The following is a 25,106-nucleotide window of genomic DNA, read 5'->3' on the forward strand; positions in this document are numbered from 1 at the left end:
ATATCCAAAACAAACCAGACTCCAGCAATATTTGCTGTGTCAAATAAGACCCCCCTCAGTCGAAGTATAGATCCTAGGCCGTTACCCCGGAACAAAGTTAATCCCGCACTCCCCTTACCAGGTGTCATCAACAGCACCAAGCATCTGTGTTTACAACCGCCAATTCCACGCCGCAACAATGGGCACCTCGTCAACCATGCTGAGGGCCATCCTTGGCTTCCTCTTCGTCTTCTTCCAGCTCGCCAGCGCCCTAAAATTCGATCTTGTCGCCACCTCCGGCGGCGGCAATAACGAGCGATGCATTCGTAACTTCGTCTCGAAGGACCAGCTCGTCGTTGTCACTGCCATTGTCGGCGGCTCGAAGGGTGATGGCCAGAGGGTCAATATTCATGTATGTGGAATTATTTCTGGATGTGGATGGGATTCCGTCCTGTGTCTGCTGGGACTTGGATGCCAAACCGCCGAACTGCTACATTGTGGACCCCAACTAATACTCTTATTTTTCTCTGTATAGATCAAGGACTCTATGGGCAATGACCACGGTCGCCCTAAGGATGTCATCGGTGAGACGCGTCAGCTGTTCACTTCGCCCGCGGACACGGCTTTCGACGTCTGCTTCGAGAACCAGCTTGTCGGCCACAGTAAGTGGTAGTCCCCACGAACAACCCAAACAATCGACCGGGGAAAAGTCAGAGTTAAAGGAGAATGTGATACTAAAACAACGCCACCCAATTAGACAGCATCGCGAACCCCTCCCGCCCCATCGAACTTGACGTCGACATTGGCGCCGACGCCCGCGACTGGAACAGCATCCAATCTCAGGAGAAGCTCAAGCCCATTGAGACTGACCTCCGCCGCATCGAGGAGATGGTTGCCGATATCGTGACCGAGATGGAATACCTGCGTGCGCGTGAGCAGCGTTTACGTGATACCAACGAGAGCACCAATGAGCGCGTGAAGTGGTTTGCTTTCGGAACTATGGGCATGCTTGTCGGACTTGGTGCTTGGCAGGTTGTTTACCTGAGGGCTTACTTCAGGTATGTTGAATTGTGGTTGTGGTGGAAGGTGAAATTTGTTACTGACTATTCGGTTCTTGCAGATCTAAGCACCTTATCTAAATTTACTGGTCGAATGGTTGCATCTTTGATGGTTCTTTATTTTTTGGTTTTGCAGCGGTTGCATTGCAAATCCTTTTGCTCTAATGTCGAGTGGCATTCTGTTAAACAGTCATGATCTCAATGATATAAAATGTACACCATGCTTTCTGCAGCCTGGCGCTAATAATACTTTCTAATTCCATGTGATGTCTCGGGGGTGGATGGTTAGTAGGGCCTATTTTCACCCGTGAGGTAGTACCCGAGCTTTAATGGATGGATTAATATCTACCTATGTAAGTTGCTAGAACACTACCCACATGGCTACATAGTTACATAGTAGGTAGCTCTGGAGGGAGCTTCTGAGGTGAGGTCGGTGTATACATCTAGATCGACCTCTTGCGGTAGGATTCCGAGTTTGATGAGACCAAAACAACAAATAGGCGAAGACAAGAAGCAAAAAAGTACCTCAATTACAAGCCCGAAAAGGTCCCAATAGACACAATCTAAAGAACTGCGTTGCGTCGAGGAGTGTGTAATCTATGGCCGCTAAGTGGAATGTTTAGTATTGCAAACAAAACAAACACCGGGCATTGCAGGAGCTTCTCGGTTCCCCGGGGCATTACACCGGATGATGTCAAAGCCGAGCTTCAAACGCCAATCCATCCCTAGAGGAATGAAAGTCTCAACTACCTCTCTATAGGATACTGCAACAAGATGTCTGCCCCGCGTATACTCCATCGCCTCGCGCGACCAGTGCCATCACCCCTAAGCACTACCACAAGACTAAGCCGCCAATTCGGCGCAACAGCTCTACGCCTCAAAGATGGCGACGATGCTCCCGAGGTGAAGGCGCACCGCGCAAACCAGGCCAACAAGCCCCCGAACCAATTCGTGCCCAACACTACCTCCACCATGACAAAAGACTTCCTCAGTGTCGGCCAGAAGCCTCCGCCACCGGAGATGCTGAACTCAGTCGATCCCAACTACAGACCGTCTGATCCGTACCCCGGAAGGATTGAGCATTTCACCGGTGGTCGTCAGGATAACGGAGCGCAGAAGCCCGAACTTGGCGTTGGTGAGATGGAGGGTATTACGTTCAAGGTTGAGCCTTTGAAGAGAGTTGGGGAGGAACTTGCCACGAAGAGGGCACGCCTGCTATGTTCGTACCCGATCCCATGCATGCTTGCACCTCAGTCCCAATACTAAAGCTGAGGACCTGGTGTATCAATATATGAAGAACCATTCAAGCTAACCAACTCCACTCTAGACCAAAGCCGCAAGCGCGGAATCCTGGAGTCAGATCTGCTCCTCTCGACATTCGCAGACGTCTACTTGGGTAAGATGGACTACGATCAGCTCGTCGAGTACGATGCCTTCCTGGACGAGAACGACTGGGACATCTACTACTGGGCGACACAGGACCCACCAGAGGAGATCTCACCCTCCGCTCCTAAGGAGGATACCATCACCGAGACCTGGAAGGAGACTGGTGCCAAGAGCGGTGAATGGGCGCAGACTATTGGCGCTTTCAGAGCCGCTTACCGGCCTGTTCCGTCGCGCTGGCAGAAGTCTGAGGTTCTTGAGCTGCTTAGAGCCCATGTTCGCGATAAGAGTGCTACTGGCTTTGAGAAGGCCAAGAATAAGAAGACTGGTGGTGGCGGCTTGGGGAGAATGCCTGATGTTCAGGTGTTTGACTCGTAATGGGCCTGTGGAAGAGATTGAACTCGGGAAGTTTGTCGATCCAAAAACTGTACTATAGTTGTCATAGTGGTCATACTGTCCATAGGAGGCGTGTATTAAGAATGTTGTATATTTGATGGTACTGGGGTCAATGGGTGTAGAGACCACAGGTTGAGATAGAAAAACAAAGCAAGTGTTAATTTCGAATATAATAAAGAAAGCTTCAACTTTGAATTGACATTCAATTCTCTATTTCTGATATACATTGTAGTCGTCTGTATAGATGCAAGTCATGTGACTGGTTCGCTTAGTATTAGGGCTCCACGGAAACCACACAAGGAGAGCAGCGAAGCGGCTTAGGGCTTGAGCGGGCACGTCTGCCTCCATCTCGATTTTACCTCCCCCCCCAGAGTCAACGACAATCTCCGCCCATCCCTCTCTCTCCTTCATTGTCTCATTCCCATCATGGCTGAGCAGCTGGTTCTTCGCGGCACCCTTGAGGGCCACAATGGCTGGGTTACTTCCCTCGCCACCTCCCTGGAGAAGTAAGAATGACCTATCCCGATCGGGGGATTGAATTTTTGAAGGGACAAAATTCTGACTTGATTGCTTGATGATAGCCCCAACATGCTGCTGTCCGCATCCCGCGACAAGACCCTGATCATCTGGAACCTTACCCGTGATGAGCAGGCCTACGGTTACCCCAAGCGCAGCCTCGAGGGTCACTCGCACATCGTCTCTGACTGTGTACGTTTTTCTTCTCCCGAATGAACCACACCCAGAAACCATTCGATGCGACAGATGGATTTGGATGGAGCATTTGCGAATAAAAAAAAAGATGGAATGGTTTTGGCTGACCGATGGTCTTGTCTGCGTTATAGGTGATCTCCTCCGACGGTGCCTACGCTCTGTCCGCCTCGTGGGATAAGTCTCTCCGTCTCTGGGAGCTCTCCACCGGTAACACCACCCGCACTTTCGTCGGCCACACCAACGATGTTCTGTCCGTCTCGTTCTCCGCCGACAACCGTCAGATCGTCTCCGGTTCCCGTGACCGCTCCATCAAGCTGTGGAACACCCTCGGTGACTGCAAGTTCACCATCACCGACAAGGGCCACACCGAGTGGGTTTCCTGCGTTCGCTTCAGCCCCAACCCCCAGAACCCCGTCATTGTCTCCGCTGGCTGGGACAAGCTCGTCAAGGTACGCTATCGATTCCGAATTTCCCTGCAGAATTTCCTCCCCGCCTTGCTTTGCCCGCGTGATGTTTGCATAAACGTATTTGCTACTTCAGAGCCCTTCGGGGCCATGAGACAATTTTTCACCCATTTTGCCTGATGGGCACAGCAACAAATTTTTTGTTTTTTATTGAACGAGAGATGGATTGGAAAAAAATTTTCCTTGACACTTGACATTCTTTGAGGGTATCGACGCTAACATTTGATCCGCGTCTAGGTTTGGGAGCTCGCTTCCTGCCGTCTCCAGACCGACCACATCGGTCACACCGGCTACATCAACACCGTCACCATCTCCCCCGACGGATCCCTCTGCGCCTCCGGTGGCAAGGACGGTACCACCATGCTCTGGGATCTTAACGAGTCCAAGCACCTCTACTCCCTCTCCGCTGGCGATGAGATCCACGCTCTCGTCTTCTCCCCCAACCGCTACTGGCTCTGCGCTGCCACCAGCAGCTCCATCACCATCTTCGACCTCGAGAAGAAGAGCAAGGTTGATGAGCTCAAGCCTGAGTTCGTTGAGAAGGGCAAGAAGAGCCGTGACCCCGAGTGCATCAGCTTGGCCTGGTCCGCTGACGGCCAGACCCTGTTCGCCGGTTACACTGACAACAAGATCCGTGCCTGGGGTGTTATGTCGCGCGCATAGATTTGAGTTGTTGTATCGGAGCTTGAGGAGCCTCTTTTTGATCTATTGACAAGGGAATTGAAAAAAAGTTCAAAAGATACGGCCAAAGAGCATTGGTTTGGGATGTATGAGCCACGAGCAATGAAGCACTTCTCGCCGGGACTGAGATGTCCCCGGCCTGAAGGTTTTCTGACATGTCTAGCTTACTTGATCCGCAATGTATGGAATCTTGTGCAAGACGTGTGATGTTCTAATACCAGTTAAGGCATCAAAATGTTTCCTATTTTTCAATATCGAAAATATCTTGTAACATCATCGTACCGTATGTCTTCCAATGTCTTCAAAATGTTGTCTTGTTATGTAACTTCCTACTTGTCTTGTCCATGTAAGTATGCATAGCCGCCGGATATACCGTTTCGGCCTGTCAAATAATACATCCTATGATATCCATAAAAAGTCTGCGCTCTTTTCCCGTTTTTTTTTTCGCCGTCTACCTACGTCGTAAACCGGACAAGGGATACAATATCCAAATGACATCTAAAAAATAATGTCTGAGAAGACTACTACAAAGACCTCACAATGCCACATAAGCGACTGACTATGCTTGCATGTACCCGTGGACATATACAGGAGTGTCGAGCTTTCTATTTCCAACGTTGGTCATAATGTACATCAGGCTGAACAGAGAGGCCTTCACAGATCTACCCATTATTTCTTTCCAAGTCTCTTCAAAGCTTCCTTGGCCATAGTACTCCCTTCCTCGTATTCAATCTTATCCGCCAATTCCTTGGCCTCAGTATACCGCTGCTTAGCGACCTCTGGCTTCTTTTGTAGCTCAGCCAGCTCGCCCAGGTTATACGTCGCAACCACGCAAGTAATGTCACACTCCTCGTCACGTACTGGAGGTTGAATGTGCGCCGCGACCTCAATGGCCTTCTCGGCCCACTTCTGGGCAGCCTCAACAGTCTGCTGCGCTGTGACAGGTTGCTGTGGCTGAGATTTGGCGGGCAGTTGAACCTGGCCGACCAGAGCGGTGGCGACATCGTTCAGCAGCACCACCTGTTTGCAGGATATGGAAGTTCCTTCAGCGGCGCGGATCAAATCCAACGCACGCATATATAGCGGCATAGCCAGCTCGTAGCGCTCCTTGGCGGTATAGGTAGCAGCAAGCTCGGCCAACGCCGTGGCGATCTCAGTGAGGTTCAGCCATGCCTCGCCATCTGATCCCTCGCCACTGCTAGAGCTTCCAACAGGAAGTCCGAGCCTCTGGCGACGGTGCATTTCCTTCAAACAGATCTCCACAGCGGCAACCTGCGCAGCCTCGGCCTTCTTCTCGTCCTGGATATACTCGCTGGAATAAAGCTCTCCAAGCTTCATCGCAATGCCGACGACCTTCTTGAGCGCTTTGTCTCGCTGACGAGCCTCATACTGCGCCATTGCTTTCAGATCCTCCTCACTTTCTTGAACCGCCTCGGTGTCAATCTGGATATCGGCAGAGGTCTTCTGAACCTGCGCCTGCGCTTGCTTCACCTTCTCAGCCGCTGCCGCAGCGTTACCTGCTGCGACTTCGTCCACCCAAGCCAGGGTCTCGTTCTTCGTTCGCTCCAATACATCAATCGCCGGCTTCACAAGTCCAGCCTTCTCGAGCATCATAGCAACCTGCAGCTTGATTCCAAGTATCTCATCTGAGAATGGGTGGATACCCATCTCAAATGCTATATGAAGCGCCTCTCTGTAAGCCTTCATAGCCTTGGCCGGATTGAGATCGATCTCGGTGTAATAGACAGCCGTACGGAGAGCGTCGGCCACCGGCGGCGGGAATTTGTGGTACTGCGGCCCGACGCGTGTCAATTCCACGTAGGAGATGTAGGCGAAGATAAAGGCTCCACCGACGACGGAGAAGATTGCTAGTGGCATGAGCACGGGGTTCTTGCGCCAGATTCCTTTAGATGCTTCGCGGTATTTGCGGCTGATTTTCTGTAGGATCGTGAGGTGCCGCGTGCCGGAGATATATGGGCTTGCGAGTGGTTTGCCATTGTTGATTCGTGGGTGGAGGGTCGGTCGGGTGGTACTGTTGGTGTATATTGAGCGGGCGAGGCTCTTTGGTTGTGGTTGTAGAAGTTTTGCAGCATGCGCACTCGCGCGCTGTGATGCTGCACGGAACATTGGGGGTGTGTGAGTGAGTATTGGGCTGTAATTTCAAGTTTGATTTTGATTTAGCGGGTGATTGTCCGATACAACTTGGGGATTTGATGTAAAGAATAGAGAGGGAGGGGGAGAGGGTATATGGAGAGTTGATGGAGAGTCCGCCCTCGATTTTCCGGTGGTCCAAGCTCCGCTCCGCCATATGACGTCGCCCGCTGGAGTACGCACTCGTCTTTCTGCTCATTCTATCTAGGAAATACACTGGTTTCATCCAGGACTGATCGTGAGGGCTCTACTATTGAATAAATCTAGTAGCTCAGACCGATAATGTGTGGGCGATACGCTTTGGGCGTGGTATGTTACGGTTCCTGAATGTAGACTTGTCCGCCAGCTGACGATCCCAAGCGCTTGGCGTACATCCGACAACACCTGCAAGACCAAGGCATGCAAGTAGATGAAGCACCAGATGACGATGAAGTCAGGGAGACATACAATTTTGCACCGGGCAACTTCGGCGTTGTCTATCGCGCTGATATCACCGACAAAAGGAGCTACAATCCTCAGCAAGATACTGATAGCGAACATCAAACTAGAACTTCAGAGAACGAAGGTGACGTGAGCTCAAACGATAAAACAGCAGACAGCACGGCTATCAAATACAAGCTCCAGAGCATGAAATGGGGTCTCATCCCATTCTGGACGAAGCGCCAGCCGGATTATGGATCCATGATGCGAACAATTAATTGTCGCGATGACTCTTTGATTGAGGATTCCGGGATGTGGACTACCATGAAACGGCAAAAGAGGTGCATCGTCATCTGCCAGGGCTTTTACGAGTGGCTGAAGAAGGGGCCTGGGGGTAAAGAAAAGGTTCCACACTTTGTCCGGCGCAAAGACGGGGAGCTGATGTGTTTCGCTGGATTATGGGACTGCGTTTCCTATGAGGGCATGTCTAGGCTTTTCTGATATAATGCACCAATTAGGCTGACGATTACTTTACACAGGTTCTGACGAAAAGCTCTACACATACACGGTGATCACAACCTCTTCTAATTCCTACCTAAAGTTCCTGCATGAACGTATGCCCGTCATTATGGACCCCAGGAGCGAAGCGATGAATAAATGGCTGGACCCCGGCCGAAAGACCTGGTCAAAGGAGCTACAGTCAACCCTCAAGCCTTATGAGGGCGAGCTGGAGTGCTATCCTGTCCCCAAGGAGGTTGGGAAAGTTGGAAATAATTCTCCAAACTTTATTGTTCCTGTCGACAGCAAGGAAAACAAGAGCAACATCGCAAATTTCTTTGCCAATGCGAAAACGAAGGATGGTCCTGACCCATCTCCAAAGAAGGAGACGTCGCCGAAAATGAAGATGGTTAAAGACGAGGATCCCCGCCCTACTAAGGATTCAAAATGGTCCGGGGACAATGCCCCAAAGCCGGTCCCAGCTGTCAAAAGGGAGCATAGTCCAGAACCTCCCGGTGCCACGGAGGAAAGTAAGAAGCAAAAGGTCAACCCAGATTTAACAGGGCTATCGCCGCAAAAGAAGAACTTACGCAGTGCTACCCATAATAGCCCTATGAAGAAATCCAGTGGGACAAAGGCAGCGGATGGATCGCAGCGAATTACGAGCTTCTTCAAGAAGTGATGATAGATGAAATTAAGCAAATGCATCTTCGTTTTTTTTTTTGGTCGGCCATACATTCTTGATCAATATACGTTTTTTTATTTTGTCAAAGTAGAGATATGAATCCCCTGACCGACTAATATTTACTAGGCGACAAACTTATATCTAATACACTAAGCGAGCTCAGCTCCATGAAGAAGAAAATTCAGCTGACGTGCACGATTTGTTGAGTTGAGGATAACCCAAGTGCAAGAGGATCGCGGTTAAAGAAAGAATGAGTAGAAAGTCTGTGCAAAAGGTTCAACAGCAACCGAATGCGAGTGGACAGCTAAAGGCTGATATATATTTTACATAGGATTTCATGGGCGATGTCCTCACATTTTGAAGTGTTCACTTCTCAAGTTCTCGTAACTTCTGGACCAGCTTTTCTCTGAGGAAAGGACTCAATCCAAAACTATATCAATCAATCAACATCGAATACCAGCATGACCGGACATCTAACAAGGGGGGTACTTACATTCCATCTCGGGTCAGGATACGATAAGTACCTACTAAGTATCAGCTTGGCCTGTTGAGTCTCTTATAGTCAAAAAACATACCACTTGGCTGATAATTGCCATTCTCTCCAACGAATTGACCATTAGCATCTACCTCGAGGCTTCCAAACATATCCTCGGGCCTGAATGGCATTAGTATAAGTCTCACATGGAATAAAATATACTTATTGAAACACAGGCAAGCACCTACCAAGCAATCCGCCCATAGTCAGGCGGGCGTCTGCCATCAGAGACATGAATCCAGCCACCACGTCCGCCTGCAGCGCCTTGACCACTAGCACCACTGCTCGAGTCGCCTCGACGTCTCCCGCGCTGGCCGCTTAATAACACGCCGCCTGAGTTCAGGTTGGCCCCGCCGACGGACACCATGACCTGCGCTTGAGACTTGGCATCCGGATCTTCATGTGCGTACTCTGAACACACATCTTGTACTATATTCAGGAATTTGGGGTTTTCTTTGAAAGAATCTGTTGTCGGTGGCAGTTGTGTCGACATTCCGATAGCCAGGTCCGGATTCACTGGCTCGGAGGGTAATAGTGACAAGATATGGGCTCCACTTGCTGGTTCAGCATTTGGGAACACGTACTATCAGAAATTTAGTTTCCATGAGGGCTCTGTAAGGTGTAACAATAGCATACTATGTGCGGAGACCCTTCCAATGTTGATACATAACGGAACTGAGTCCATTTGGGAGGAACTCGGGCCTGTCGGCCAAATGCTCTTGCTGCAAACATCGATATATAAATATAGTAAGGTGCTTGGGAGTAAATAATTGAGCAATTAGGTATAAGGTTGGATATGATCGAACTTGAGAGAGCTGGATCATAGCTCGATGGAAATGGCAGGCGGTTTCAAAAGCGGTGAATGAATTATATACCGACAGAAAGGTGGACGGGTGAGCTAATTTGTTGCCAGTTTTACCAGGCAACCTAATATCCGGGATTAACTTTTCCCGAGCCTGTGTGACAAACCTTCCAGAGCTGGAACAATATAACTATATATATATATATTAGTCATCATATTCATACGTACGTACATAGGCCTGATTTGGAGGTTTGCTCAATAAACCATCTTCACTTTATGTAGTTAGAAATACCAGGTATTTCATACATCTTTTTGGTAATGAACGAGCCTCACTGAGCAGCTTACTTCACCAAACACCCGTGTACTGCACTCAATCTCAGACGCCTAGCTTTAAGATGCAGATTTTGGTGTTGGATCAGACAGCAGTCGAGTCATCTATAACCACTAGGTGTCCACTTGAGCTAATATTGAACACGAATATGCACAGTATTTACTATTCACACCTCCACCTCCCATTGTTTGCTTGCAGACTGAGCGGATTGTTTGCCAGATATCAGGGTATAAATACCCTGCTTTATTCTAGATTCAATAACAATGATTTTTCCTTCTCTTTCTCCCCTTCGCTAGAGCCATAAGACATACCTATAAATTTACTTAGGGGCCACTAAGCCTTTTACATTCGGGGGTGGTATAACGACCAAGGATACTTTCAACGCCTGCAAGTTCCATGCTGCTACCTGGCCAAAGACCAAATCGGTGTCATTCGTCAGTCCCATCACAAGCCACTGCCGCTTTCAGCAGGCTTGTAATTGTGATTGTGGTAGGTGGACTTGGGAATGCTATTTCCCTGGTCAATTATATCAAGGAACACTGAGCCCTATCTTCTCGAAGCATGGGAGGATCAGGTTCGAACAGAGCCATGCAACTAAGTGATTCGCCTGGGAAAGATATGTCAGTCAACATATAGGTGGTGAAGAGTGCCTTGGTTATCATGAGGCATCATCTTCTTGCCTAGAACGAGTAGGTATTGTGCTCTTTTCCCCATCAAGCCAGTGGCAGTACTCTTCATGTAACGTGCTGTGTGTTTGTTGAAAACCCGCTAAGACGACAGATTGAGGTGGCCTATCTAGGACTATGGGATGGAGAGAAAAATCGCCAGATTTGACTGCAAAATCTCCATCAGACAATCCCGGATCATCAGTATTCCCACGTTAGAACAACGGAAATACCGAGTGGATAGCAAATGGGCACCGGGAGACGCCAACTGTGGATGTCCCCGAATGGGACAACCTGTTCTCTTATTTCATTTCTTTCTGCATCCTAGGATATGCACGGTAGCTAGCTCTCTTTACTCGACTATCTCCATCTCTAGTTCCCCTAGACCCTACCCAATATCTACACTCCGCTTATCCTTATTCGGGTAATCCGAGATATATATACTCAGCGAATGGGATCGCCTAGCTGTGGATACTTCGACTCGCTGCCGACTTGTGGATGATGAGGAGTCTGTTTCCGCCTGGCACAGGGCTGCATCGGCTTTTCGAGCCTCGTGCAGTGCTACCATTACTGAGTCTAGACTTTTCGGTGGTCCCGCAGTTGATCTGACTGCCCATATGATATGCTTACCTTTCGACTAGAAGGTATAGAGGTCATGTCTCGGTGACGATCCGATGTAGTTTCGACTACTCATGTTTTCCTTGGTCCTATCGTGGTGAGACGTTTTAGATTCTTTCCCTAATATTCTGATTTTAGTGCCGATACACCATGTATATAGTGGTCTCTAGTTAATTACTCTAGTACTTTACTTCTTTCGAGTTTTCTTATACTTCGTAATGATCTTCAAGGCGTTAGCCATTTCGTCTTCTAGTACCCATTAGTTATATTCCGAGGGCCATCCTGTCTATTTAACTAGATATTGTAGTTCGCCTTCGATTTCTTAATCGTCTTTAATTTCTTCGACCTCTTATTCGTCATCATCCGCTAGCTCTAGTAGGGGTAGATTTTCTGGTTCTCTATCCCTTTATTACTAGGGTTATAATAACGATGTAAGGAACACGATATGAATTGCTATATATTATTTGGGGAAGAGAAGGCGATACACTTATTTCTCGATGTGAATCCTAAATAAAAAAAAGTACTAGTATAATTCCTTCAGAAATGGGCCATGACGATTAAAACAAACAGTGCAAACACACGTGATGTGTTTCTTTTGACGGAGCTGTCTGTTTGGAATGTTCTTTGGAAAACGAATCGTGCTTGTTAATTACAGTGTTCATGGTTAACGGGGGAGCTTCAGATGCGTCATGATATTTGATCTGTACAATTATTTGACAGTTCCTCCCTCGTGCATCCACCAAATTCGCACTTGCGCCGGTGAGAATTGAGTCGCATTCAAAGATACCCGGCTTCCTTGCGTTCTGTGCTTCAATACTTCTTATGATACCCAATTTTTTGGACAGATTTGACTATATCTAATCTTCAATTACTCTTCACACTTTTCTCTGACCATTCCCTTCATTTTACCATGGCGACCCCCCAAGCAAAACCTGGCGCAACGCCAACTCATCTCTCCTCTCCCCACCCATCCTCCGCTCCTCTATCTCGATCTCTTGCCCATAAATCGCCTTCAATGAGAACACCGACAGCCTTGGGACCTGCCCATGCGCATCACACGAGCGTCTCGTCCCATCAATACGCCACCCCTCTTGCCGTTCCCAGTGGGGTCGACGACACTGTGAATTTCAGCTCGCCCTCCGCTCTGTTAGCGCTTGGTGGGTATACTGGGATCAGTCCTTCTCCTGCAGTGCATGATGGTCTTATTGGTGCGGGCATGAACGAGAGCGACATGCAAAACCTCGGGATGCAGGGAATCAAGCTCGGAGTCGCACGAGACAACGACCAGGAGCAAAGACATCGCGTCGAGGAGGTCGTTCAGCTTCTGCGAGCGCGGGTCTCTGGTAGAGGAGTTTCACGTGAAAGCGTGGAACGGCTGAGTCGACTCGAAGATTTCGAGTCCATTTGGCAGGACGATAATCTCAACATCGCTGGTAACTTCGTTGATCTTGAGATCGATTTTTACCCTGGCCAGGATGTCGTCAAAGATGTCAGTCTACGATATGCCACGCCTGAATACACGGAAGGTGTGCGGCGCGAGGAAGCTACAGCGGTCTTGAAACGTACCCTCGCCCAGTCCCCGGAAGACGCCGAACGTGGGAAATGGAGGCCGCTCCAAGAGTTCCATGAAAATTTACGATGGCTTGCAAAGCTAGACAAACTCAGCCAAGAGGTCAATTGCTTCGAGGCCTTGGAGAATCTTGAAGAGAACTTCAGACGGATCTGGGTGGAAGAAAGCAAGAATGGGAAGCACGGCGGCGAGTATCAGCATCTTTGTGCTGGTGTCCTCGGACGTCCCACCATGCATAAGGGGACTCGAATCGGGCTCGGCTTGGAATATTGGGTTGAACAGGCCAAAGTCCTGGATGCGAAGCAGAGCCTACAATCTCCGGATGACATGGAGACTGACCCGCAACATGATCAAAACTCAAAGGCCGAGTTGGATGACCAAAACAGATCATGGACTGTCATGATTGAATGTGAAGAGGGTTATCCGTCACTGCGTATTTCGAAGGAATGGGTTGGGAATGAAGCTTTTACTGCAGGCGAAAGCACTGAATTGCTTCCGTCAAATGGTGCCGCTGGGTCTGTGAACTGGCTTGATCCTCCGCAGACCATGCGGTTGACCCATGGCAACCATGACCCCATGGCGTTGGACTCTAGCATGCTGGAATCCTCGCCGCCCAACCGCCGGTTCGTCGGTAGACTGGAGCCTGCACTCGATGTTCCCATTCTTGCAGCCTCCGAGATTTATCGTCAGCTGGGTATGCAGCTACCACAGGAGTTTAAGATGATCACGTACGATGCGTTGTTGGTCTCGGAACCTTCACCGTTGGGGTCACCGGTTTCATCCCCTCAAATTGGCCGTAGAAAGCGCAGGATGTCAGTGCATGCTGTTGACTCAAAGGGCGAGCAATATACGAAACAACATAGCTATGCTTTCCAGTCCTTTGAGTCCATTACCGGTTGCACCATCCGTGACCTACCCTTCTCGCACCCCCGACAGCTCGCAGATATCCTTCCGGTATGTGTCTTTTCGTCTGACATTGTCTTTGACTAACCCGGTTTAGATCTTCCGGCAATATGCCGTGTTAGCCAATTTGATTCGGAAGACGTTCCATCCCTCCAAGGACCAGGCCAACGCAACCGAGTCTCCAAATGCAACCCCCCAAAATAGCCGCGTCCCTCCTATCCAGACCCCAGACCTCTTCGCTGGCCACGACGGGCCCATAATCTTGAACAACGATGATCCTAACGAGGAGAGGTTGAACCTGCTGCTGGGTCTGAGTAGCTCGGATGGTAACAAGACTGACTCTGGAGTTGAAATTTCAACCCCCTCCAGTGGAGGAAAGAGTCCCAATCAACTGTCCGTGGACGACGTAAAAGTCGACGTGACATTGCGTATTCAACTCGGCCAAGCGCCTGCTCTCATGTTACTCATCACAGACCAGAGGAACTACAACAAAAGCCCTGGAACCGCTCGATCCATTCAAACTCCCAGACAAATTGCTATTTGCTTTGAAGTCGGGCTGAACGGCCATATCTCAGTTGTGGATACTGCTGGGTTAGTGGATGGTGAAACAGGTGGCGACACTGAAATGCAAGGGATGGATAACCTTGATCCAGGCCTCCAAGATGTACAAAAGAAGATTGCCAGAGTGCTCGAAGTCTCGCAAGACTTGAGCATCTTGGTTGAGTGGGTATTACGTTGGATGCAACAGCGGGCTGGCAATGGGTGAGATCCAGTGGCACTAAGATACAATATTCATTCTTGTATTCACAGACCAAGGCAATTCCTCGTCTCCCAATTGCTCATAGCTCATGCTTGACATTGACTTGCAAACCTCTAAGGTGCAGTCGTACATGAGCCGTAATTTACACTGTGGCTGGTGTGAGACCTTGCTAGCTGAAGTAGCAGTTGGCGCTCATGGCAAGTCCACCATCCAAGCTACTCCAGGGTTGTTTTGCCAGAATCCATTGGCTACTGATTGGCTACTCTGTCACCAGTTCTACTTGATTGAGACCTAGATATCTAGATTCTAGATAATCTCAATCAAATACTAGATTACGCAATGTGACCAGTGATATATATATATATATATATATATATATCAACATTATCATTGATTCCTTAAATAAGTTGAAACTTACACAATATTACAAACGCTTTCTAGCTCTGTATATAAACCGGGATAGAGAGGGTCATCATGACCCTACCACTAGGTACTGAGAAGTAGCATAGCTTTCCCTTTTGCCTTCCCACGAACAGATAAGAACAGCCATCTGCCTGTTTTGGGAGCCATGAATTCGAACAAAACCCGGAACACTTGTTCTTAATTGGGTATCATGCACCAGGAGGAACCCATATAGAAGCGTCATCAATAGGTGAAGTAGCCTCGAGCTGGCCAGCGCTAGTCATGTAAGGTAAGATCCTGTTAGGTTCCTGATCGACAGAGTCCCAGGGAGGATGGTGTGGTTCGCCGCGCTTAGAAGTTCTTTCTTTTCTTCCATAGAGGACACCATTATCCCGGGGAAGGGCTTGAGAATAACGCTCTTGGAGATTTCATCGAACGCATCTTTTCTCAGATCCCTACCGTCGCCCACATGTTTGTCCAGATCTTTTGAACAAAGTCGCGTTGAGGCTTCCTCGAATCGTCTGTGTAAAACCTTTTGAAGTTCTTGGTCCTTGCCCGTACATTCAGAGAATCGAATAGGAGACCGGTTTTGCCTCCATATGCATACCCAACTACCCACCATTCCATCGCTGCCAAGGTTACGAGATATGAATATGTATATAAAAATAAAGGAGTATGTAGTTCATATTGAAGATACCGAGATGACCAGAAAAATATTATCAGAAGAGAGTATGTGTGAAAGACGAGAAGGTATTTATATTCTCCAGGTAGATAGCAAATGCCAATAAAACATAGTACCCAGATGCCGTTTGATATTTGCTTGAAGAGATGAAGGTGCAGTGGTCTTTCTTTGAACACATAATGCCTCATGCTTGTGAACTACATGTATTAGCTTAGCGCATTCCACATTCTATGTTTTAATGCAGCACATTATTTTACTCTTCTACCTTTGAAAGGATCTCGGATTTCTCATATGGACGCATATGCAGGTAGGTGTACCTAAGATGTGACGGTTTCAGAGTCGATCAGATAAGTCTAGGCCCAAACATGATGCGGGGTGGTGGGACCGTGCCGACATGGTGCGTCACTTTTGGCTTCACACCTTCCGAGGCCTACCGAGAGTGCTACTTGGAACATAGATCAGGCGCAAACAGGGTTAGATCGACGTTGAATGGTTAGGGTGAATACCAAGATGCCTAGATGGATCAGTTCTGGGGTTGGATCTGCATTTTAATAGAGTTGGGCGTCAATAGAAAACATTATTATAGACATATCACTTTGTTTTCCTAAATCGGTAGCAGATCTAGATATATAATTTGGACTAGGATTGTAGATGAGGCATTAGATCTCAATTTACCCGGTGAACAGATCTGCCAGGTGCAAGGGATACCATGCCAGTACCATTTATTGGCTGAGGCATTATTCGAAATTGAAGTCACATGAAGGAGTGAGGGCTTAGCACCGATCATTCGTGTGATTAACCGTAAATGGGCGCTTTTGAGGCTTTTACAATAGCCCCAGTTAGACGGATCTACCTATGTCATAGTCCTTGGCGAGCTAGAACAAGGAACCAACTTTTCTATCCATTCCATTTATCCCCCCCAAGAAAGTATATGTAATATTTGCCATCATTTTGAGTCATAGGTGGATTTCGGCAGCAAGTTCTTTGGGATCTGAATAAACGACGTTACAGGCTGGGCAGGAAGTCCGTCAGTACAAAGTCTTGGCATGGAGACCACTCTATCCCAAACAGGCTGGTGATCTGTATCGGAAACAATATTTTGGAGCCTGAAGATCCAACTGGTATAACCATGTGTCATGTTCCGCCCTTAGTTCCGCTTTTGAACATTCCGATGAGGCATTTAGCAGCATAGTTTTCCTATAAAACCCTCAAAATATGTATGTGGTTAGGGGAATTCGGCTAATCCCAGTAAGATTTGGAACAGATGACCTGATTTAAATTGATTTGGCAAATAAGGAGAAAGGAATTACGCGAATATCAGTTGAATGTGCGATATTCTAGTCAGCGTGGTTTGTCACTTGGCATTAAGGGCCAATGAGAGGGACACGATAAGAAATGTCGATCTATAGGGGTTTGATATTTGATTCACATGAATTCACACGGAGTATTATTTCTCTATATGCACGAATTATATCTCTCATTTGCATACCTTGGATGCATTTCATTCACTATGTATGGAGGCACTCCTTGCACAATGTACTTGGTACACATACTGGTACACAGCTGGGCAGTCCTCCGTGCCACCGCATAGCCCCCGGACTGGGCCGGTTGACTAAGCCGGGATCTAGATGTCTCAAGCTATTAATATACCTGCAGAGGCAAACTAGACATGTACGGACATTGTATTCAGATTTAAATATAATATGACTCTAAGCTAGATGGGTTGGTATTGCACTAAAATTATACCAAAACCTGGAGAAATGATCTTAGACAGGGCTGAAGATCGGAACCTCAGCCACTCGCCTTTCCTGAAACTTCCGACATTTGCCAGTCTTCCATTTGCCGAAGAACAAAATACGGGGGAAGGAGATCTTGTCGCCACTTTAACTTGGAGAATCCCTGATCTAAATCTCCCGAGATGCATATTTTCTGTGCACCCCCATATAAGAATATTAAACCTTCGGGTTGAGGGCTCTTACCTAAGAAAGCAAGAAAATCAACCCTGACTCTTACAGTACATAATTGAAATCACACATATGAATAAGTGAAATCCCTTGTCGACCTGTAATACTGCCTTAATTCTCTTATCCATGGCCGGTGTCGGGGCGGTCCTAGTAAAATGGGTCTGATTGGTCTGGTGATGAATCGACGGGGGTTTCGAGAACGTTTTGCCACGGTCTACCCCACTGGACCGGCTATGACTTGATCGATCCCAGTCGCGGCGTGGCTGGCTTCTCCAGTTGATGGAGTTTGTGCGGACCTTGGTATTACAGAGGTATAGCGGATGTACTCTATACCGGTCCGGCTCGCGTGATAAGTACATACATACTGTGGGTACCTGTCTATCCTGCAGGAACATCTACAATCTAGCGCGTATAAAAAGTACAGATACTTAGGAAGTTCTAGCCAGCTGACATGCCATGCGATAACGAATCGCGCTATTGTCATTTGGCCATAGCTCCGAGGATCTCAGGAACCGCGGAGTCCTTAGCCGTTCGCGTTGTATGGTGTACCGTTTTGATTCTCGCGACGCGCGCGTGATAAAAATTGTAATGCGTATAATAGATTACAATCTAGCGGACAGAAAAGGGATCTAGAATTTACATTGCTTTTTCCGTTCTTCTGGACTTCTTTACCCTAGGCACTTGCGGGATTTGCAGCTGATATGCGCTCGGTCCAGGGGTCCTGGCGCTGGTTGCTAAGAAGCATTACCAACGTATCGACTATCTTGCAGTATTCCTATATGAATTTTTCCATTCGAATCTGGGAAGATGTGTATCTCATGAATTTCCGGATAAGAGGAATCTACATAGTTCGGAGAGAATGCCGCAGGATAAGGATACCAGATCTGGGAAGGCCATACGCTATATTCGGCTCTACCTACACCCTGTAATACTACTTTTATATATCTTATCGGTCCAACGGGAGGAGGATTACACATGTTACTTTCATTTTTATTACAAGGCTAGACTGCTGATTGGGCCCCAGTTAGGGCTATCGTCAGTCAGCACGGAAATTTGACCGGTTCGGGTGGCGGGAGAGCTGTGTGTAGACATCTTTGATGCGGAGGTGAAAGTCTGGAGAAGAGCTATGCACGGAGTACAACAGTACGGAATACAAAAAGGGGAAACGAATACAGTGTTAGTTTGCATCTAGATTTCGAATATAACAAATCAAAAGTATCAGAGGAGATATCTCGGCAAGGACCGGCGAAGTCTGGATGATACGACGATGATGACACCCGGTGGAAGTTAGTAAAAGTGGCGTTGAATTCGGTTGAAAGTTGAAACTTCAATCTCACAGGTTAACGCGTTCCCCTCGGCTATGAAAGAAAAATAAAAAAGGTCCTTTTGATATAGTCAATGTTCTATTTTGATGTTGAGGCATTAAAAAGTATTATATTGGGAAAGATTTACACGAAAATAGATGAGGCTTTTTCTCTGTTCCCCCAACGACAACCGGATTCAGGAGATGATTTGCCGGCTACGCGCAAATGTATGAGGTACTTTCTCGGTACCGTGTATTGGGCCACCGCTTTACTGTTATAATACAACGCTTAACCTATTTAGGGAGTGGCTGAACCGCGCCTTCCTGATTTTCTCAATAAAATTAAAAATTAAAAAAAAGAAAAATTCCCAAACTAGAAAGTCAGTGACTAAATTTAAATTCTTTTTTCCAAAGGTTATCATCCCTCCCTTGCCCCTCCACATCTTTAAAACTCATCTCTTCTCCTTTGGATTTTCTCATTCCATATTCTACTTGCTTTTACACACTTCCGTATCCTTCGGGACTCTCTACCAATACTTGCTTAATTGCTTGCTTTAAATTTCTGAACCCTACACACATACCCATATTCATTATGGTAAGAGTCATTTCTTCTCTATGTGAAACCGGATCTAACCTCTCTCTACAGGCGTCTGAATCTGCAACTGTCGTCTCCAACACGGGGAATGTGCGTTTGATTCTTTGATTTGGATTTCCACAATGGCCTTAGAGCCAGTGAGGAATGACATATACTGACTTGACATGGGAAACAGCTCATGAAGTACATGAACCTTGACCAGCGTGGTCGCGTTCAGGCTGAATACGTTTGGATTGATTCCACCGGTGGCACTCGCTCCAAGACAAAGGTATGACTCATCTCAAATTCCGGTTTCTTATCTGGGACTATACACAATGTGGACTCGGTTGCATGTTCTTATCTGGGATTCTCTCTCGGGCTTCGATAAGCCCTGTGCACGGGGATTCTTGATTTAGCATGAGACGCAGCCACCCGCCGTCACGTGAGATAGCGCTCCTCGGGAACAACTCGACTAACCTGAATTGTTTCAACAGACTCTCTTCAAGCCCGTCACAAGTGTTGATGAGCTTCCTGAATGGAACTTTGACGGTTCCTCCACCAACCAGGCCCCCGGTGACAACTCCGATGTCTACCTTCGCCCCGTCGCTTACTACCCCGATCCCTTCCGCCAAGGTGACAACATCCTCGTCCTCTGCGAGACCTGGGATGCCGATGGAAGCCCCAACAAGTTCAACTACCGTCACGAAGCCAACCGCCTGATGGAGACCAACGCCAGTGAGGGCTTCTGGTTCGGTCTGGAGCAGGAGTACACTCTCCTCGGTACTGACGGATGGCCTTACGGCTGGCCCCGTGGCGGTTTCCCCGGTGCCCAGGGTCCCTACTACTGCGGTGTCGGTACCGGCAAGGTCTACTGCCGTGATATCGTCGAGGCTCACTACCGTGCCTGCTTGTACGCCGGTATCAACATCTCCGGTATCAACGCTGAGGTCATGCCTTCCCAGTGGGAGTACCAGGTCGGCCCCTGCCCCGGTATCGATAGTAAGTTTTATAAATCCCTACAAATCTCTGACAGTAATTGAATATCTACTAACCATCCTTCAGTGGGTGATCACCTCTGGATGTCCCGTTTCCTTCTCCACCGTGTCGCCGAGGAGTTCGGTGTCCGTATCTCCTTCGAGCCCAAGCCCATTAAGGGTGAGTGGAACGGTGCCGGACTTCACTCCAACGTTTCCACCAACGCCACTCGTGCCGAGGGTGGTATGAAGGTTATTGAGGCCGCCATGAAGAAGTTCGAGGCCCGCCACGTTGAGCACATCGCCGTCTACGGTGAGGGTAACGAGGAGCGTCTCACCGGTCGCCACGAGACCGGTAACATCGATAAGTTCTCTTACGGTGTTGCCGACCGTGGTGGCTCCATCCGTATCCCCCGCCAGTGTGCCAAGGACGGCAAGGGTTACTTTGAGGATCGTCGCCCCGCGTCGAACGCTGATCCCTACCAGATCACTGGTATCATCGTTGAGACTATGTGTGGTGGCCTCTAAATGGATAGGAATCATTTGGTCTTAGCGCTCCGATACCCTCGGCGTCAACCTGGGAGTCGGACCAGAGCGGCCTGACTGCGTGAGGGAGCCCCTATAGATGCTCTGATCTGTCTTTTTTCTCTCTTCCTCTTCCTGTCTTTCTTCTCATGTTCTATCCTTTCTTTCTCCCGGTACCAGTGTCCGCCTATATTGCGTTCCTGCTGGCCCTCCCTCGTTGCACCAGCCGCACCTTTTTTTTTTAACTTTTTTCTGTTTCTCTCGACTACCCTTCATTGGGTAATGTGATACGTACAATAGCATAGAATATTCATGGATGGGAAAACCACACCATCGTTTATCGAGAGATATCATTTTGATATCGTTCCTCTGGAGAATCGACAATTAATACCAAGTTCCAACATTTTGCACTGACCTTCTTTTTGCTCGGAGTAATTTTCATACCTGAGTTCACATTTAACAATTGAGCTCTTGTACTTTTTCGAAGTCCACCTTTGGTCATCGGTCTTATTTAGATCGGGTATCCCAGATCGTGGAACAAGGATCTTGAACTCAATCTAGTGTGACATTCCAGCATCTTCCCCTTTATAGAGGAAGTGTATGACAGTCTCAAATAGCCGAACACGAACCTCTAGCATAGATCTAGAATACTTCATTCAATTGACTAGTTTTGCCTTCAACATGATATTCTCCAAAAGCCATGCCCGGAATTAGGTCGTATTCGTTCCCTTCTATCGTTCTATAAAAGTCCACACAGCAACACAAGCAACAAAATTAGAGAAATATAATAACTTTTACCGTCGAACCACGGCCACATCCACACACATACAAGTCTACGCAGAAGCCAACTTCCCACGTTTCAACCAACGCGTAACACCAGCCCCCAACCCATGCAGCCCACGCTGCCGCACCTCCCGTCTCGCAGCCCCGTCAACCGCCTCATCATCTCCCGAATACCGTCCATCAACGAATCTTAACATACCCTCCATAAGCGCAGCAGAGAGAATACTCGCCGCCAGAATCCCGATCATGACAAGGTTACTCTTCCTGTATTTCTCGCGGCCCGGGGCCTCGTAGTCACTCTCCCACCCGGAATACAGCGCATACGTCGTGAGGATACTGCCCAGATTACCGAGTCCGGAGACAACGGCCGACGCAGCAGCTACGCCCAGCTCGCCGTGTCGGGGCTGGAATATTTCCGTTGTCCAGGTCATTGTTATTGGGACTGTTGGGCCGAGTCCGAATCCGACGATTAGAAGACCGCCGTAGCGGGGCCAGGGGTTTGCGTCTGTGCCAGCGTAGCTTGTTAGGAGGAGGCCGAGGATTTGGAGGAGGACGGGGATTGAGAAGAAGATTGCGCGGTGGCGGTGGAAGCGGTCTGAGAGGGGGGTTATGAGGAGGATGGCGATTAGGTCCATCTGTGACGTGTTAGCGGATGATGAAAGAGGACGAGAAATATGAGGAAGGGGGCAAAGAAAAAGACCGGAGGGGAGGGGGAAACATACAATCCAAATCGGAGCCGTCAACAAACTCAAAGAAACATCACTCAAAGTCGGATCAATAGCCTTGATGATCAAGTTCGCATACAATTGCACGCCAATCCCAACACCCACAACACCAAAATACATGACCAACAACGGATAAAGTCTCCAGTCCAAAAACACCGCAAGCAGATCCCGCAGCGTCCATGCAGTCGAGTGATAAACACGCTTCAGGTCATGATAATGCACGACGGCATCGGCTCCCTTCAGCGCGGGCGGGGTGGCAGGCACCCAGCGCATCATCCGAGCGCGTTTCGGCGCGGGTTCGCCTGGCGGCGTCGGTCTGTCTGGTAACCACCATAACAGGGTGAAGCCCAGGGCTACAGTGATGACTCCGTAGATTAGGAACATCCATTGGAAGCCGACGAGGCCGTGGGCGCCGTCCATTTTTTGGAAGCCGGCGGAGACGAGGCCGACGACTGCGGCGGAGACTTGGGAGGCTGTGAAGTACTGGCCAATCCTTTTACCGATACGGGAGGGCGGGTAAAAGAGGGTTAGATAATATGTCATACCGGGCCACATGCCCGCTGTGACGATACCGAGGAGGAGGCGGAGAAGACTGGGGTTGTCAGATACAAGAACAAGATATGATATAGGATAGAGATAAGGATGGGGGGTTTGGTGAGGTGCGTACTAGAAACTCCATGCTGCCTTCATTGCGGCGAGACAACTGCCGATTAAGCCCACGCTGATCACGATGCGGCTCATCCAGACGTGGGGGCTTAAACGGGTCATGATTAGGTTTGAGGGGGAGATCGAAGATCACATAACACACGTAGAAGAGGGCTAGAGCGGTTGAGATCTGGTGTCGGGATATATTGAGCACGCTTGCCAGGTCGTGGCCGGTGTCTGTGTTCATTGTCTGTGCTAGGCCTACGTTCGAGCGGATGGCTGAACAGAGGAAGTAGAGGACCCAGAATGCGGAGATGATGCGACGGTCCAGTTTTCTGCGTTTAGATGTTAGATTATGACATCAATTGTTGACATGGAATTTTCCTTGGGGATGCGATTCACCTGTAGATTCGTTCGATGTTGGCCACGCTGTGGTCTTCGACTTCGTCTAAGGACGTTTGGCTCTGAGGGGCCGCTGGTTGCTCGGAGATAGTATCGGAGACAGGATGCTTGTCAACACTGACAGAGGCATGTTGATGTTCGGACATCTTTTATTATATGTGTGTAGATGTTCTTTGCGGGCAATCAATTGACTGTACCAAAGCTGGCTAAAAGCAGTGCCACTTGAGTTCTGTGGATTTCGAGTTAGTACAATTCATGTATAGTTTGATTTTCAATAATGTTAAATCCTTTACCGAGGTCAAGGAGTAAACATACCTTGAGGTCCGTTGATGCCCGAAGAAAAGAATCCGTTTGCGGATCTGATAAAGGGAGGGGTGGAGCTTGGCGGAGAAAAACACTTTAAAAGTCTCCGATACAAAAGATTTTTATAGTCCAAAGTTATACACCGAATCGCATGACTCATAGGCTCAAGCATTAAAATCCTCCCTGTTGAGGTTGAGATTAAGAGGTTGAGTGAAAATCCTTCGGTCTTTTTTCCCCAACAAGCTCTTCACCGAGGATAACCTTAATCTTTTTTTCCCGAGGCTATTATTACCTTTGGGTCTTCGTGTGTATACGTTGTATTTTCATCTCTATATTATTATTTTAGATCTGGTTCTTTGCAGAGCTGTCAGTATTAGAAGCCGTGACGCTATAGACCATTGGGCAATACCATATGCCCATATCCAAGTCGAAATACTATGCCAAGAAATGAGAACTACTCCTACAATTGCAATTCTTAAAACTCGAGTTCTCTATTTTATATATTCTCATTATCATCTTGCTTACCGGTCTCGAGGATATCACGTGGTCTATCGAACATCCAAATCGGGTGTTAGGGCTCGATGTACACGTCAAAAGATGAAATATGCAGATATGCGCAAGAGCTAGGGTTGGATCAAGGGACAGTGATAGCTAATAGTGTGCTATACCAGAAGAGCGTGTATGTCTATAGAACTTGATGCCTAAGGCTGTGGGTGGTATATCTGATATTCCAAAGGCAAGAGACATAAGGCAAAAGCCAAAAGAGGGCATATATGTTGTCCATTTACCTACAAACTGCGCTGCGTAGTTGTCATATTAGGTCATCACAACGTCCATTTGCTTTGTGTCCTTCACTTCGCCTTTTCATCTACTGTTACCTCTCATCTTTCATATGAAAGCTAATACCATGTCTCCTGCAAACGCTTGTTTAAAAGCCTGAGCCCAGCGGTCTAGGTATTTGCCACCCTTTCCTCTTGTTTACCTGGAATTGTCACCTCCACTACATTGACACGTCCATCTATAGTCACCTCTCTGCTTGTCTGCCTGTTTTCTTTCAACAATCTTTGTCTATTTGATCTCTAGCTCCAATATCGTGTCGATACTAATTCCTTCTCCAGTTCCATCAGTGAGCTTGTTCCGATACATTTCTCAACACGTCAGCCGTCTAAGTCTCAGCAACCACCTAGACTGGTGTGCCCGACACCACTCATATT

The 25,106-nt window shown here is 48.1% G+C and overlaps 8 protein-coding genes across 8 annotated transcripts; 5 read left to right on the top strand and 3 right to left on the bottom strand.

Moving 5' to 3' along the window:
• Positions 1-178: 178 nt before the first annotated feature.
• On the top strand, positions 179-2,798 carry N7447_005829 (WD40 repeat-like protein; the record flags this gene model as incomplete). The annotated part of the gene is made up of 5 exons (XM_057230091.1): positions 179-391; positions 515-641; positions 737-1,037; positions 1,769-2,256; positions 2,365-2,798. The coding sequence occupies 5 exons, from the start codon at positions 179-181 to the stop codon at positions 2,796-2,798; spliced, it is 1,563 nt and encodes a 520-aa protein (XP_057085181.1).
• Positions 2,799-3,242: 444 nt separating this feature from the next.
• cpcB (40S ribosomal protein RACK1) lies at positions 3,243-4,654 on the top strand (the record flags this gene model as incomplete). The annotated part of the gene is made up of 4 exons (XM_057230092.1): positions 3,243-3,322; positions 3,398-3,524; positions 3,659-3,976; positions 4,229-4,654. The coding sequence occupies 4 exons, from the start codon at positions 3,243-3,245 to the stop codon at positions 4,652-4,654; spliced, it is 951 nt and encodes a 316-aa protein (XP_057085182.1).
• A 687-nt stretch (positions 4,655-5,341) lies between these two features.
• On the bottom strand, positions 5,342-6,799 carry N7447_005831 (TPR domain protein; the record flags this gene model as incomplete). The annotated part of the gene is made up of 1 exon (XM_057230093.1): positions 5,342-6,799. One exon carries the CDS (start codon positions 6,797-6,799, stop codon positions 5,342-5,344), a length of 1,458 nt encoding a protein of 485 aa, XP_057085183.1.
• A 306-nt stretch (positions 6,800-7,105) lies between these two features.
• On the top strand, positions 7,106-8,423 carry N7447_005832 (SOS response-associated peptidase; the record flags this gene model as incomplete). The annotated part of the gene is made up of 3 exons (XM_057230094.1): positions 7,106-7,132; positions 7,184-7,724; positions 7,783-8,423. The coding sequence occupies 3 exons, from the start codon at positions 7,106-7,108 to the stop codon at positions 8,421-8,423; spliced, it is 1,209 nt and encodes a 402-aa protein (XP_057085184.1).
• A 369-nt stretch (positions 8,424-8,792) lies between these two features.
• N7447_005833 (uncharacterized protein) lies at positions 8,793-9,693 on the bottom strand (the record flags this gene model as incomplete). The annotated part of the gene is made up of 5 exons (XM_057230095.1): positions 8,793-8,856; positions 8,920-8,950; positions 9,002-9,081; positions 9,150-9,544; positions 9,598-9,693. 5 exons carry the CDS (start codon positions 9,691-9,693, stop codon positions 8,793-8,795), a joined length of 666 nt encoding a protein of 221 aa, XP_057085185.1.
• Positions 9,694-12,287: 2,594 nt separating this feature from the next.
• Positions 12,288-14,616, top strand: N7447_005834 (RNA polymerase II mediator complex middle subunit MED1; the record flags this gene model as incomplete). Its single annotated transcript, XM_057230096.1, has 2 exons — positions 12,288-13,901; positions 13,948-14,616. 2 exons carry the CDS (start codon positions 12,288-12,290, stop codon positions 14,614-14,616), a joined length of 2,283 nt encoding a protein of 760 aa, XP_057085186.1.
• Positions 14,617-19,607: 4,991 nt separating this feature from the next.
• glnA (glutamate--ammonia ligase) lies at positions 19,608-21,150 on the top strand (the record flags this gene model as incomplete). Its single annotated transcript, XM_057230097.1, has 4 exons — positions 19,608-19,646; positions 19,732-19,824; positions 20,030-20,534; positions 20,598-21,150. Coding segments are annotated over 4 exons (1,077 nt in total), but the record flags the coding sequence as incomplete, so codon positions are not given.
• A 717-nt stretch (positions 21,151-21,867) lies between these two features.
• N7447_005836 (putative MFS transporter) lies at positions 21,868-23,735 on the bottom strand (the record flags this gene model as incomplete). The annotated part of the gene is made up of 4 exons (XM_057230098.1): positions 21,868-22,452; positions 22,540-23,134; positions 23,217-23,522; positions 23,590-23,735. The coding sequence occupies 4 exons, from the start codon at positions 23,733-23,735 to the stop codon at positions 21,868-21,870; spliced, it is 1,632 nt and encodes a 543-aa protein (XP_057085188.1).
• Positions 23,736-25,106: the final 1,371 nt, after the last annotated feature.

This window comes from Penicillium robsamsonii (genome assembly GCF_028829455.1).
Source record: "Penicillium robsamsonii strain IBT 29466 chromosome Unknown utg000003l_segment0_segment0, whole genome shotgun sequence".
Taxonomy (NCBI): Eukaryota; Fungi; Ascomycota; class Eurotiomycetes; order Eurotiales; family Aspergillaceae; genus Penicillium; species Penicillium robsamsonii.